We start from the raw sequence: 15,517 nt of genomic DNA on the forward strand, positions 1-15,517 counted from the left end.
AGAAAAATCAAGTCACACCTCAGACAACGTAACCAATTTCCCTTGTTTAACCAATTTCATTCGCCCGCCTTAGCCTGGATGAGTTAACCGCCACAGGGAACGTGCCAAATAAGACACCAATTGTATGGATTTCCTGATTCATGCCCAACAAATGGACCCCATCTCTGTCCCACGTGTCAATGAGCTGGATCTTGATTGCACAATAGAATTTCACCAGCTAAACAGACAAACAGAATAATGCTATAGTATTAATTGTTGATTGACCTCTCGATCATTATTCATGTGATGTCATTTGTGAATGCTGAGACCAAAATCTGGTGATTGGAAGATTTGCTTTTCCATGAAGAGAAAGAGAATAAAAGACGAGCAGAAAACAGAAGAATATTGAAATTCAATCATGGGTTTTTCTAAAGACAATCTGACGGGGTTTATTTTAGCTCTGCTTTCCAGTGGATTCATAGGTGCCAGTTTCATCATCAAGAAAAAAGGCCTGAGAAGAGCTGCTGCAGCCTCTGGTGTCAGGGCTGGTTTGTTTGTTTTCTTCTTAATTTTCTAATTTTCGCTTTTTTTTTTGTCTTGATAATTTCACAGTTTTGGTCTTTTTAGCATCTGGAATGATATTACTTTTTTTGCAATTCTTGGTAGTGATATATGTAAAGTTCTGAATATTTTCCATTTGGGTTTTTGGGTTTTGGATATTTTCTTGTCTTGATAGGTGCTCTGCATTTTTTGTAGGTATGGGTGGACATGCTTACCTCTTGGAGCCCCTCTGGTGGTTTGGCATGATCACGAGTAAGTCTTCGAATTTTTTTTTTTAATGAACACCTTTAATCTTGTGGAATATAGCATGAATAACCTGTATTGGATATAGTGTAGCAAATTTAGGATTAAAAGAATGTTAAATGTTGTCTCACCTTTGTTTAGTCTAAAGTGTGTTTATCTGATTACCAATCAAGTGCAATTGGAAGTATTCAAGATGTGATTTTGTTTCATTAGAGTGGAAATGGGAGTTTCCCACAGGCATGAAACGGCATTATGAATTTTACAAGGATTGCTTGTGTATCTTTTTCTGTTGCTTCGCTTATTCCATCAAGCAAGAGTGCATTTCATACAAAGCTCATTATTTTTTTCCCGGCAACTTGACTGTTTACTGATTGCCAGCAGAATGTTTGTTGTTGTGTGGTTTCTAAAACAGTGATTGTTGGAGAGGTTGCCAATTTTGTGGCTTATGCATTTGCCCCTGCTGTTCTTGTTACACCCCTTGGTGCATTAAGTATAATTGTCAGGTAAGGAATGCATTTAATCTTCACTCAAAACACTTAATGACAATGTCCTGACAGCTCAAGTGGTATGTTACAGTGCTGTATTGGCTCACTTTATCTTGAAGGAGAAGTTGCACAAGCTTGGGATTTTGGGTTGTGTCATGTGCATTGCTGGCTCTGTCATAATTGTCATTCATGCACCACAGGAACGGTCCATCTCATCCATTCAACAAATTGTGAATATGGCAACTCAACCTGGTATGAAGGTCCTCTGTATCTGATCACATACATATTACGTACATTAACATAGTAAAATGCTTAACACAAATGCCTTTTCAATTTCAGCATTCTTGCTTTACGTGGGATCAGTGATGGTTTTGGTGTTTATTCTTATCTTCTATTTTGCACCTCAATATGGACACACAAATGTGCTCATCTTCACTGGCATTTGTTCGCTCATGGGTTCTCTCTCGGTAAATTCTGTCTATTAAATGCTCAAGTCCATATTCTTCATTCTTTATCCTACCTAAACATGGATTCTGATTTACACAGAAGTATAAAAAGGATTGGGCGAAATTAAGTGCCCAATATTTGGTAAGGTACATTATCAAGACACCTCTTGAGAATAGACTTGGTAATTAAACAGAGTCCTTGTCATCTTTGCAGTATAGGTTTTTGTTGGAGTTCTCTTGAATTTGTTTGGATTTACGAGTAATGAGAATTGCTCTTGACTACTCTGAACCAGCTACAAGTAATTACATGTATGAAATGCATCCTGTGATGTTTTCCCCGTTGTTAAATGGGCCTAGCTTTATTTCAAGAAGTAAAACGCGTTTAGAAAAATTTTCAGCATTCTGCTATAGCTTCTAAGGGAAAAATATGTAGAACAATGAAAACAATAATCTTTTCCAGTACTACTAAAGGCTTTCTGAACCTGTTTCCTTCAGAGTACTAGTACACTTGCATCTTCATAACCATGACTTAGTTGAGATTTACTTGATGATTTGCACCCTATTTTTGTTGTCAATTTCCTCTGACAATAAATTTGTGTAAAAAAGTTCAGTTTTGACCTCAAGTTGATTATACAGGTTATGAGTGTAAAAGCCCTTGGAACAGCACTGAAATTGACATTCGAGGGAAAGAATCAGCTGATCTACCTGGAAACCTGGTTTTTTATGTTTGTTGTGGCAACTTGTGTCATCACTCAGATGAATTATCTCAACAAGGTGAGTGATGACTTGGCTTAATAGTTTATGAAGATAAATTTATGTCCCAGATCTTATGATATTAAGTGGACAACAAAGCTGTTCATGCTGTAGAAACAAATGTTGTGATTTTAAAATAATGCAGATGGTTCTCTAATATCCATAGAAAAGGAGTTATGTGGTTATTTTGATGCACATCAACACGTTCTATATGGTCTCAGCAGAACGATATGTGATCAGTTCTCTTTCGACTAAAACATACAAGGCTTTTAACTGGATACAGCTCAAGTTGAAGTTCCCTTGTGCTAAAACTCCAATGAAACGTTATCCAGATATTTTGAGGCTGAAATAGGCATGCTCCTAGAATGCTAGCTGCCTACTAAGCTTAAGACTTTGAATTAGGTTGTTTTGTCTGTGCTGACTTATGAAGCTGTCCAAAATTGCACCACTAATGAGGCTGTTCAAAATTGCACCAACTTTTATGTGATAAATTAGGTTTTAGGAAATAATGCAAGGAAACATTTGAAAATGTTAAAGCAGCTAATTATTTCCAAAGGCATCTTGGCAGTCGGAAAATTACCTTGGCTAATTGGCTCCATTACAACTCTATGCGGAGTTTGGGTTTCTGCAGGTTCCTGGTCAACTTTGCCCCTGCATAACTATTTCTTGAAATTGAAAACTGTCTTAAGAAATTGTGTCTCATGATCTACTATTGTTGAAATATCTCCAATGGCTTTCCATAGCGTCAACTGCTTGATCCTTAATGCACTTGCTAGGTAACTTCTAGGATGAAAATCTGAGGAAATTAGTGGAAAGGTCCATGAAAAAATTCATTTCTATTCTTGCCTGGGGTAAAATGTCAAGTGAAGAATTGGTAGTTTAGTAACGAGAATAATATGATCCTCCAGTGTGCTTCTTTGGTATGTTTTCATGGACGGAGAGAAGTACACATGGTTAACCCGCAACATGAAGTGTTTGATAAGTGAATCTGGCTACTGCCATCTGTGTTTTGATCAGTAAAACTGGAAGAGTTTGTATTTTTGAAGTTTTATTTCGTAACAAACATTAATGTTGGATATCCTAGTCCAGCACACAAGCTTTTTGGAAATTCAATTTGAAGTTTTATTATGTCACAATATTGGGCAATTTATTATTTTTTTAAAAAAAGGAATATTGGGGCAATTTGGATTTTGGCTTCTCCAATGTTTTGAGCAATTTTCCCATAGATGTTAGTAACATGTAAGATGGCATGATTGTTTGCACTTGCAGACTATTTAACTAGTAGTCTTAAGTTCTTTCTGCACATTCCCAATTTAGCACATTCCTATCTATAAGTCCTTAAAACTTTTCCATGAATGGTGTGGCTGGTGTTGAATTTCTTTTGTGTAGAACATTGTAGAATAGCCCTCTATTGCTAATTTACCCCCTTTAAGCAAGAATCCAGGTCATAATGGATTGATCAACTTCAGGATCACACACGTAAATTTTCAGACAGGGATATGAGCTTTTAAAGCTCTTTACTTCATCCAGTCTTTATCTGTTCTTGACCTTTGGTATATTGAGTCCATGCATTCTTCTTTGTTTTTTATGTGCATGGTTACACAATGCAGGTTACACAGTTTTTTTTTTTTTGCTTGGTTGATATATTTGCATGTATGTTTTGTGTATAAGCTTCCTCTAAAAGACCTCTGAGAAGACCTTTAAGTCGTCGTCTTGTTGTGATCAGTACTTCTGTTGTTTAACATGTTATTGGTCTTTTAGGCACTTGACACCTTCAATACTGCAATTGTCTCTCCCATATATTATGTCCTGTTCACAACACTCACAATTGTGGCCAGCATTATTATGTTTAAGGTAACATTCCTTTGTATTAAGGTATCTTGTTCTGAATATTATGTCCTACATTTGCTGTCTGATTTTATCTGCAATTAATGTACATTTTAGGATTGGGATGGTCAAAGTGCTGGTAGCATCATATCAGAAATCTGTGGTTTCATTGTTGTTCTCTCGGGTACGATCTTATTGCACGTGACCAAGGATTTTGAGAGAAGCTCTTCTTTTAGAGGTGAAAAGGAATCTATTATTGGCAGTTCCATAGTTTAAAATTAGATCATGTATATAGTCAATATCCTATATCATTTGATTAAAATTTATTGGTTTAATCTGAAAAGGCAATGCAGGAAACTACACACCTTTGTCGCCTACATTGTCTACACGACTATGTAGTGGAAATGGGGAATCACTAAAGCATGATGTGGAAGAAGGGCCATCCTCTGAGGAAGTGAGTTCAAGAAGACAAGATTTGTATACTTGAATGAACATGTTTCATGAAAGCTTGTGACAGAAGAATGTGAATGAAGTATTTGCAGATTGGTTACTTCCAAGTTCACCCTCGATGTTGTGACAATTTGCTGAAGCTATTGGCATCAGGTAATTTTTGCAGCTGTTGGAAGACAATCAAGTTAACCTTTTGATTCTCAACGATTGACGGATTGAGTGGATGGAAAAAAACTCAATGCTGATTCCTTCAGAGTGTGAAACTGTTCGGTTTCTTTTAATCAATGGCTCGACAAGATTCTAGGGCTAGATTGGAGAAGTCAGCAAGCAGAGATCACTGCTGAGGAATTACATCATCTGAAGCATTCGTGCCGGGAACCAATTTTTATGGCAGCTTGTGGCAGATGCAGATGGTATAGAACTTCCAATACATTTTTATGGTGTTTTTCGAACAATAACATATGAGAAATGAGCAGGTATAGCATTGGTTAATGTATATCATTCTTTGAAGAAATAGTTCTGCATAGGATTGTCATTTCGCTCTCTTTTACGGTGAGATGAAATCTCCGCTATTAAATTGGTTTATTTGAATTCATCTAATTGGAGATAGATTGAAGTGAATTTGGGCTGTAGAAGCAGGTATGCAAAGATCAGGGCAAACACCGCAGTTTTTTGGCCAATTCATCTGTTGAAAGCTAGTTTATTTCGAAGCACCCCGAGATGATGTTGGAAGACTGGACACATTTTGGACCGATTTTTAGCGTTCAAACGTTCATATGTGAAAATAGAACATGGAAATACTTCACATTGGAAAGTAAAAACTATTGGATAGTCTAGTTGTAGGGAGCCTTCTTGAGCTTCCACGATACCATAGTTAAAACTTCTCTATCAGAAGATCCATATGCAAGATCTTGGTAAGCAGTTTGTGGAATTTGTAGGCTATAAAAAGTACATGAAATATTTCATCGAGCAAATATTCATTAGAACAGGGGTACCACATTGCATGCCATATGGTGCTCCTCCAGCTTCCAATATTTTTTCAGTTTAATTGGTGCTCCATATAAAGGCATTGGATCGAGGGTGATAGAAAGAGTATGACAAAGTGGAAGAAATGCTTGGACTGTTTTGTAAATTTCAGGACAATAATATTCTACACCAGGCACAAAACAAGTAGTATTTTAACTATAAAATAGATGGTTTGCTTACTAGCGGCTTTTCTTTCCTTTTTTCTTGCTGTGTTTTACAAGAAATTTGTTGTGGATTATATGGACATGTCATTGCCCAAAAGTTACCTTATATGCAATTGATTCGTACCCATAAAACTTAGGATCAGATTATATTCACAAATTCTAGGAACACTGATGTACGACAAAAGCATTAACATTTGCTAAGACTGGTAAAATTTATTGGTGAACACCACTCGAGCAGTTACCAAAACCAGTCACCACAAATAGCTGCTATATGGCTCATGACATTATGTGGTTCAAGAAAATAAGGGACAAGATATTAGAATCTGCCCTCTAGGATTTAGTTGGTTCTCTCTGTCTTTCTCCTCCATTCTTTGTAGGAACATAATTTGCCATGAAGATAGAAATCATAAAATGAAGGATTCAATTGAAGGAGATCCAGAAACTCATATCTACCATCTTCCTGACGAACTCCTTGTTTTCCTCTTCAACAAATTGGTAGATGCTAAATGCCTTTGTAGATGCTATATTGTATCTAAACGGTTTGCTTCCATCATAACTCAAATTCATGATGTATCATTTGCAATCCCTAGTCGTAACATAAACAACATTTCCAATCAGCAAAATGATTTATACCATGAAGAAAGTTTTGCAAAGAATGTGTTACAATTTTTTGTTGATAACATCTATACCAAACCTGTACGCTATTTAAGGTACATTTTTCTCCCCAAGCCACCACTTTCTGTCTCATTTGATCCCATTGTTTTCCGAGCTTTCACCAAATTTCTGAAAAAATTAGGACGTGTTAAATCTCTTCATGTCGAGTTACCATCTTTCCACGAAAATCAGTCAGTGCTGAAATGGGAAGCCGAGTTTGGGAGTGAATTAAGCTTTTGTGTAGTTCTATTTGCAACTACTTTCAGGATAATGCAAATGGAAGATTGTGAGAATGATGTTCGGCCAATTTCACTTACAAATGAGTTGCTTAGATCGAGAGCTAATCACGCGATACAACGATTAATGGATGCTTTATGGAGGAATCACATTGTAAGACATGTTATAGAGGATCACAAGGAGCTGAAGGATTTGACAGTTTCTGATTCAAATAAAGAAGGTACACTTTGTTTGGGAGAGAACCAGATTGCTGAACTCCATGATTTATCCCCAACTTTACCAACATCTGGCTATGTGAAGATATGGCATGCTCCTATTATGCATCTGTTAACTTCTGGCCATGTGATGGAAGGGGCAACAGTGGTTATGGTAAGGCTTCTTGATCAGCAGTCTGCTGATGAAGATCGCATATTGAACAGGGTTTTTAAAGAAGAGGAGGTTTTCAGGGAAGCCGCAAAGGAAATTTATGAAAACTACAAGACTGATGCTCTTACTTATGTGATTGAACTCAATATTCCTTGATATAATAGAGATTAAGCTTTGTATTTGATCCTTTTTGTTTATGTGGAAGTTCACATTATGGAATCCCTTAATCCTTGTTCTTGAGTTCTTGAAGACTGATGTAGAATTAGGAGGGAGAAGAACTTTTTAGTCATTTCAATAATTATATACATCAGCATTGCCAAACAAGCTATAATGTGTCATATAATACATACATGCTGCAATCAAGTATAAACGGATAATCAACAGGAGATGTCATACAAAATTGCTGATCCTCTTGACAGCCACAAAAATCAAGGTTTCTACATACCCTTTGGCAGAGTTGTAAACAATAATTGGATTGAACAAAATCCTGTTAAGTAAGATGCATATTTTTTCACACTTTTGACATACATGGCAAAAGACCATTGCAGATGACACATCAAGATATTTGGAAGTGGGAGTGAAACAGCAATCATATGTGCCTGAGAGTTGATGGACATGAATAGTCTCAAATAGTTGGTTGCAAACCTTTGAGTAAATATTAGGAGATTCAATCAAGTTAAAATAAAACCTAATATCGCCAAGGATTTCAGTCGAAGATTCTAAATGAGTAATTAACTTGACCAAACAAAAGCTCACTGCAACTTCAAGATCATTAAATCAAAACTTCTGCGTAGAGAACATCGAATCCTCAACCGAATGGTTACTTACAGCCAGAGTGAAATTATTGAAATACACACATGGACGAGATTATAGGACTTTGAACCTCCTAAGGTATCAGCAAGGAGACAAAATACCTCAGCAGGAAAGACACAGGAGAGAGAACAACACACCTAATTGTACACAATACAGCGATAAACCTCAGTCCACTTTTTCACGTGTCTTTTAACTTCATGCAGATCCTGGAAATCAATTTGACCTCTATCTTTTACAGTCATTAGCTTTCCTGTTGTGTTCCTTTCGATCTGCTTAGTTGGTTCTATTCCCTCTTTACAGACCAACATTTTTTTTTTTACAGAGATAATGGCTCTTGGAGGTATTCAGGTCCACAGATGAAGTATTGAAATTCCAAGCCAAAAAAAAAAGGAAAGTACACCTCGTAAGCATCAGGACAGGAAATTTAACGTTAATACTATGTTTTCACCAGCCTTCAGCAGTCACTACCTAATAGAATTTCCAGCCTCTGCCTTAAAAGATCTCACTCTCAAAATGTATCTTTCAGGCCTGTTGCCTTTAAAGCTGTTTAACGACGGTCTACAAATTGTCTTTTTTACAAAAAATAACCTTTGTAACTAATTCTTAAAGGCTATCATGATGGACCCAAATTGATAAATACACAAAAACCTACAAGAACAATCAAGAAGAACCGATATAGAGGCAAAGAAATTCTTTATTGATGAAAACCAAGCAGCGGCGCAAAACAAAGAAAACACAACGGACAGAGGTTTCTCACTATAATCATTATCATTATCATTACTATATAAAAAGTATGAATGTTGGTATTAGGGAGTGCAAGTGTAAGCACTTTTTTATCTTAGTTTTTGCTATTCCTAAATTACCCTCATGTCTTTTAATTAGAATTATTGCATTTTAAGTGACACTAAATAAAAGAAATAAAACACTCCAATTAATTACATTTTAATGGTATTGGTAATTATAATTAAAAATTCCTCATTAAAAACTATTTACCTACCCTTGGACTCCATCTCTTATTATTATACGTATCAAAATTTCTTAATTGAAGCATGAAAATTTCTCATTAGTCATTAGTTGAGATTGTTAAAAAAATCAATTTCAAAAAATAGATATTCTCTAGAAAATAGAGAAACATACAATGAAAAGAAAAACCCTTATTCATCTGTATATCTTCACACAAATATCACGAGTAAATTTTACAATTATGCACTTTTACCAATATGAAGAATTTTTCATGTTGCACCCAATAAAATTTCAATATACAAAAAACGATGACACCTTTATAACTGAAATTGCAGTATTAAACTAGAAAAAAGAAATCTAAAATAGCACCATACAAACCACTATTATCATTAATAGCAACCGATCAAAACAAGAAAAACTAAAATAAGATTGAAAACTATTTATAAAATGACATAAAGTAAATAGCAAATGAATTAAAAAGTTAGAATATAATTCAAATAATACCAAAGACAACAACCAAATCACTGATATCTAAGGGAAGACAAACATTGTTATTGACAATAATATAGTAATACTTCATTTGTATTGGTTTGAACAAACCAAATCCATCCATCAAGTCAGAAACCATCTCCAATGATAAAATAAGAATTATAATAAGAGTAAATATAAAATAAAGAATGATAAAATGAAAATGATATCCAAATTGTTTTTGGTGATATCCAAAATACCCTTATTTTTCTAATGATTACATATATTTATTGTATTGCAATATTAGTGAATAATGGAAGCGGTTATGAAATGAAAAGCTTTAAAATTAAGTAAATTTCATTTATGGTGACAGTTGTAATTAAACAGATTTAATGCATTCCAATAATTGATAATAATGATAGCAGTTATGGATTCAAAGTTGGCAATTAAAAACTAAAACACTGCAGTATACAAAAAATTAATATTAAAATTATTAATTAGCCACAATTCTCATTCCAATTTCATGATCATAAAAAAAACTAATATTAAAACAAAAAATATTGTGCTGATATGAAAAAAGTAGACTTGTTGCTCTTGTTTCGCATTGGATTGTGCTAAAAACATGAATAAAAGAAAAGAAAAATAGAAAAACTCCAACTATCTCTATCTATAAAATTTCAATTGTTAGAATGTACAAACCAAAAAAATTTTACGTGATAGATCATTTATACTCCATTATTGACAAAAATAGAATTAACATAATACAAAGAATTCAAATTACATTTATGTTTATTTTTCTAACTTAATTATATTCTTCGTTTATAAAAAATTGTGATGATTGTGGTTTATATGCAATAGAGTCATGAATTTACAATAATTTTAGTAAAACATAATATTATCAATATTTGATATGTTAGAGTTCAAGCTATAAATAAAAAAGTGTTTGGTTCATGATTTCAGATTCAATCTTAAGGGATATGTCAACTATATTGAAATATTTTCTGTCTTTTTTCATTTAATAAAATTTTTAAAAGTAACTAACTTAAAAAAATAAATAACATAAAAATACTATATTATGACGTTGATGATCAAAATTTCATAAAAAATTTTAGTATCTGAAAAATAATATATTTTAAGATATTACAATCACGTGCAAAGCACGTGAACTATTACTAGTATCTTTATGCGTTTGTACAATAATATGTCAAATGCAAACAGCCAGACTTGGTACTTATATCCTATACAAAAACTCCTACTAATACTAATAAAGAATTCATACTCACATGGCCCACCTTAATAAAACTAGAGCTGTTAAACGAGTCGAGTCGAGCTCGACTCGAACCTCTAATTGAAGTAGCTCGAGCTCGTTCGATTAGTAATTCGAGCTTCACAAGGCGTTTGAGATCGACTCGATGTATTGGGTAGAAAACTCGAGTTCGAGCTCGAACTCGAGTTTGAAATCAAGCCGAGCTTTTCAAGCTCGAAGCTCGAGCTCGAGCTCGTTTACGGGAGACAACATATCAGCTCCTTGCACACTCATATTTAGCCTGACAAAAGAAGATACACATTCCCTGATATATCATCTTCAATTCGATAAGCCATGCCAAATGACAATACAAGGCAGAGTCTAATACTGCAGCAAGCTCGAAATAAAAAGCCAGAACCTAATAATTATGGAGTTAAAAAGAAGATAAAATTGCAGCAAAAACCATCAAATGGAGGAACAAAATGTCCAAACTCGGATTACAATGTCCAAACCAGATCAGATTACAACATGTCCAAACCAAAATGTCCAAAGTAGATCAGATAACAACATAGCCCGAACCAGATCAGATTACAACATGAAAAATTACATAAACAGCCACCAAGCAACATCAACAGCCACCAAATCAGGTTGTGAATGATTCAAGAAGTTCAAATTCCTCAAATGTGATTGATTCGGCCGCATCAAGTGATTCCTACAAAACAAAAGTATGAAAGTTATAAAATTCTTCAAAATCAGATATAAGGAAACTGTAACAACAACAAAAACATCCAATCAATTACTTACGCGAGACTTATTTTTTAGGCCATGAAGACTGCGGATCCAATTGTTGCCGCAAAGCAACATTTGCACCGTCTCAACTGACATAGAAGTTCGTCAATCATCAATTACTCTACCTCCGGCGCTGAAAGTAGATTCTGAAGCCACAGTTGTAACAGGAACGGAGAGTATATCGGCAGTCATCCTTGACAAGATAGGGAATCTCAATCTTTCCCCTTTCCACCAACCCAAAACATCTATATTTGCATTTGCATCACAAGCATACCTACTTTTCTCTAAATAAACATCTAAATCTGATTTTTCTGGTGGAGCCCTGTCAATTTCACTCACATGCATGTGAAACTTTTCTTTACCAGTTAAAACGGCGGGTCCAATCATCTTCTGTTTCTTACTAGAAGAACTAGAACCTTCATTTTGTCTTCTTTTTACAACCTGCCTCTGTTGTTGTTCAGAATGGGAAACAATGTGACAATCAACATATTCATTGTAAACCTCATAAAGATAGTCTCTAATTTCAGCCACGAACCTAGGAGCTGCATCCTCACCATAAATCACCGGAAAAGCATGATTAATAAGAAACATTTTGTATCTCGGATCCAAAATTGCACCCAAAGATAGCAGCACATTACTTTCTCCCCAATACTTATCAAATTTAGCTGACGTACTTCCAGCCATAGCCCAAATATGCTCAAAAGGGTTAAGGGCTTTTTCATTTAAAAGCTCTTTAATCCTATAGAGCTCCACAAGAAAAATGTTAACCTTTGGATACTCGGACCTGGAAATCATATCAGTGATTTCATGAAATATTTTTAGAAATTTACACACTTCTTCCACTTTCATCCACTCAAAATCAGTAGGAACATAGTGAAATCCGGGGTCAATGTCTGCATATCTTGGAAGACATCCTTGAACTCTAAACTCGAAACTAACATCAAATAGGTGCTATTCCACCTTGTTGGACAGTCCAAAATTAGCTTTCTAGAGGGCAACTGAAGCTTTTTTTTAATTTTGGCAAATTCAAGAAGCCTAGATTCAGAATTGTTCAAGTACTTTATCCCTTCTCTAACAACATCAATCACACCACCAAGTTGACCAAGACCATCTTGCACTAAGAGATTAAGTATATGTGCACAACATCTAACATGAAAAATTTTTCCTCCAATACTTAATCTCTTTTTTAGAGAAAAATCCTTTCTAAGTCTCCTAATGCACACATTATTGTATGAAGCATTATCAACAGTTATGCTAGAAACCTTATTCTCAATCTCCCAATCAATAAAGCACTTGCTTAGAGCATCAGCTATAATAACTCTAGTATGAGGAGGAGGGACATTGCAAAAATTCAACACATGTTTTTGTAGCACCCAATCAGAATCAATAAAATGACCAGTCACAACCATATATTGAATTTTTTGACCAGATTTCCACAAATCTATGGTAATACTAATCCTACTAGCACCTTTCAACAATGATTTCAGCTTCCTTTTTTCAATTGTATAAGTACTAATGCAATCTTCTTTAACAGTCTGCCGATTAATCTTTTTATAAAATGGAGAAACCGCTTTCATGAATTTGTTGAAAACTACATGCTCCATCATAGAAAAGGGGTACTCATGTGCAAGAATCATGCGTGATGCAAGCTCTCTTACCTTTGCATGATCATACGAGAAATTTGTGATGGAAGTGATACCATCACTTGGGCCTTCGGTGAATGACAGCACTTGTTGCTTTTGTTTGCTTTGCTCCCCAATGTCCATCTTTCTTTGTAGGCAAGAATTCAAGTGTCTCTTGTGCTGAGATGTGGCTCCGGTTGCACTCTTGGCAAAAAGTTCCTTGCAATGGTTGTACTTCACTTTGATCGTCCCATTATCTAGCACTACTGTTGTCATTTCATCCCATATGCTGGATTTCTTCTTCCTTTGCTTTTTCTCAAAAGGACCAGCTCCTTCATCTCCATCTACTTGCTGTTCTCCTTCATTGCTCTCACCTTCTATCATTTCTATCTCTTCTTCACTTATCTCATCAGCTCTTTTTTCGTTGTAGTTCAATTGTTCCACTTCTTCATTATTTTGCTCCATCACTGGACTTGATGATGAACCTTGAAATGAGTTGAATGGAGAGCTGTACATTCCTTAATCAAAACACATTTAATAACCAATACAGATTTTGATTAGCCAAAACAGAAATTTAGAATAACATTTCTAAGAAATAAGGTACAAAAGTAATAAAATAGATTCCAAGAAATAATGCCCACTTCAAGTCAATTTTAACATTTCTTTAACTTGTTCCTATCTCAATTCTCAAGCTTACATTCAGATTAATGAAATAACAGAGAAAAGCTCTTAAAAACTCTTAAAATGACAATCCAAACAAAAAGTTAGTTTTGCTGAAATGAAGAAACTAAAATGAAGAAAGTTTTGCCTTGCAGAATCTTCTAGGTTGAAAAATGCTTTCACTGTCAAGCTTAAACAAAAGTGCAAAACAGGAAGAAATATCACATGCTAAAGAACAGAAGATGACTAGCTCTGTTAAAGAAATATCAACAGTCAGTTCTATAACATGGATTAGAAAATACAGAAATCAAAGAGTACAGAGACAAAAAGTGATGTTTCCTTCTTTATTTTCTTAGAGACACAAGTTTAATCGCAGCAATTATTCCATGGTCTGAACGAAATGAAACTGAAACCCCTACTGCTGCCAATTCAACCGATCCTACATGATGCACCATAGTTAAGAACCAAGGAAGATACAAACTTGAATATGTGGACATTTGTAAACGAAATGATTGGACAAAGAGTGTTCAGTAATAACACTGGCAGTAATTTCTTTACCACTTCTTGCTTCACATTTCAGTCAAAAAAAAAAAAAAGAGCCAAGATCAAGTTTTAGCAAGTCATCATTTGTGAAACTCGCACCCTAATAAAAGGTTAATATGTATATGCGCAATTTATCAGCATAAAAAACGCACATGGTGGGCTTTCATATGTTGGATGAAGCTCTAGAAGAAAAGTTGCGTAAAAAGATTCCAAGGAAATTACCCAAATGGCCAACAAATGCAGTATCTACTAATGAAGTAATTGGGTCTGCCAAAAGAGCCAGCGCAGCAGGCAGTGCAATTGACAAAATCTCCAATGCCAGCACATCCAATTTAACGGGTAAAAGACATGCTATTTGAAACCAAAAATCAAAAGCAAAAACTAAACTACCGACAAGGTCTCCTAGATCAAAGAGTTATCCAATAACAATTTGTCTAGATAAAAATATGTCTAGATTCAAAAAGATTGAACACAAATGATGAGAGCATTTTTATTATTATAATTGTTTTTGGAGAGGGTCAAAACAGAGAAAACATCTTCACCTACTCATAGCTTTGTACTCAAATTACAGTTTGTATTTCTTTTTTAGTCAAAACAAAAAAATGGAAAATTAGGACTTTATCAATTAGTATCCCATTAATCTCAGGCCACAAAATTCTCACAAAGTGAAAACTCAAACCATTTATCCTGTTAAATTTCAAGAAGACCACACTAAGAATCTTAAACTACCGTACAACCTAACCCCCCCCCCCAATAGGGGGCGGGCGAAAAAAACCACCAGCCCCAAAAAAATAAACAAGACAATTCCAAATTCCGTCATCCAAATTGGAAAAGAAATAAAGAGCATTAGTAAAAAGAAAAGAAGCTGAGAACCTTCTCTTTCTCTGTTCTAAGATAGGACATTTTGGTTTGATAGTTAATTGACTCCACTAGTTTTCAGTTTCCAAAAATTTTCCACCAATTAGGACCAAGTTTGGATTCTCATAATTCTGATTAAACACGTAGTCACACACAAATTCAAAAACTAAGTCACTATCAAGACAAATTGACTGCCAGACACACTAAAATGACTTTTCAATCAACATGGTACTAGTACAAAAATATACTGCTAGTAGGTATTATTCTGGAAACAAGCAAAATTGAAACCACTAAGCGATGCATAAGCAATCCGTCCAGGTGAAATTCGGGATAAAACACAGAGATAAAACACAGGAAGCCAACG

General features: G+C 34.9%; 3 protein-coding genes across 7 annotated transcripts; 2 read left to right on the top strand and 1 right to left on the bottom strand.

Moving 5' to 3' along the window:
• The first annotated feature begins 275 nt into the window (after nucleotides 1-275).
• Nucleotides 276-5,288, top strand: LOC113752478 (probable magnesium transporter NIPA6). 5 transcript variants are annotated; one of them, XM_027296592.1, is made up of 10 exons: nucleotides 276-527; nucleotides 736-792; nucleotides 1,196-1,286; nucleotides 1,360-1,520; nucleotides 1,608-1,735; nucleotides 2,351-2,488; nucleotides 4,229-4,321; nucleotides 4,412-4,532; nucleotides 4,639-4,748; nucleotides 4,828-5,288. In XM_027296592.1, exons 1-10 carry the CDS (start codon nucleotides 398-400, stop codon nucleotides 4,939-4,941), a joined length of 1,143 nt encoding a protein of 380 aa, XP_027152393.1. In that variant the 5' UTR covers nucleotides 276-397; the 3' UTR covers nucleotides 4,942-5,288. The 5 variants fall into 5 exon arrangements, with proteins under 5 accessions (XP_027152393.1, XP_027152398.1, XP_027152406.1 ...); XM_027296597.1 differs by having other exon boundaries at nucleotides 4,837-5,288; XM_027296605.1 differs by having other exon boundaries at nucleotides 4,648-4,748.
• Nucleotides 5,289-6,345: 1,057 nt separating this feature from the next.
• Nucleotides 6,346-7,347, top strand: LOC113770542 (F-box protein At5g46170-like). Its single transcript, XM_027315028.1, has one exon. The coding sequence runs from the start codon at nucleotides 6,346-6,348 to the stop codon at nucleotides 7,345-7,347; it is 1,002 nt and encodes a 333-aa protein (XP_027170829.1).
• Nucleotides 7,348-12,315: 4,968 nt separating this feature from the next.
• On the bottom strand, nucleotides 12,316-13,608 carry LOC113770549 (zinc finger BED domain-containing protein RICESLEEPER 2-like). The gene has a single exon (XM_027315042.1). The coding sequence runs from the start codon at nucleotides 13,606-13,608 to the stop codon at nucleotides 12,316-12,318; it is 1,293 nt and encodes a 430-aa protein (XP_027170843.1).
• Nucleotides 13,609-15,517: the final 1,909 nt, after the last annotated feature.

This window comes from Coffea eugenioides, chromosome 1, assembly GCF_003713205.1.
Source record: "Coffea eugenioides isolate CCC68of chromosome 1, Ceug_1.0, whole genome shotgun sequence".
NCBI classification, from domain to species: Eukaryota; Viridiplantae; Streptophyta; class Magnoliopsida; order Gentianales; family Rubiaceae; genus Coffea; species Coffea eugenioides.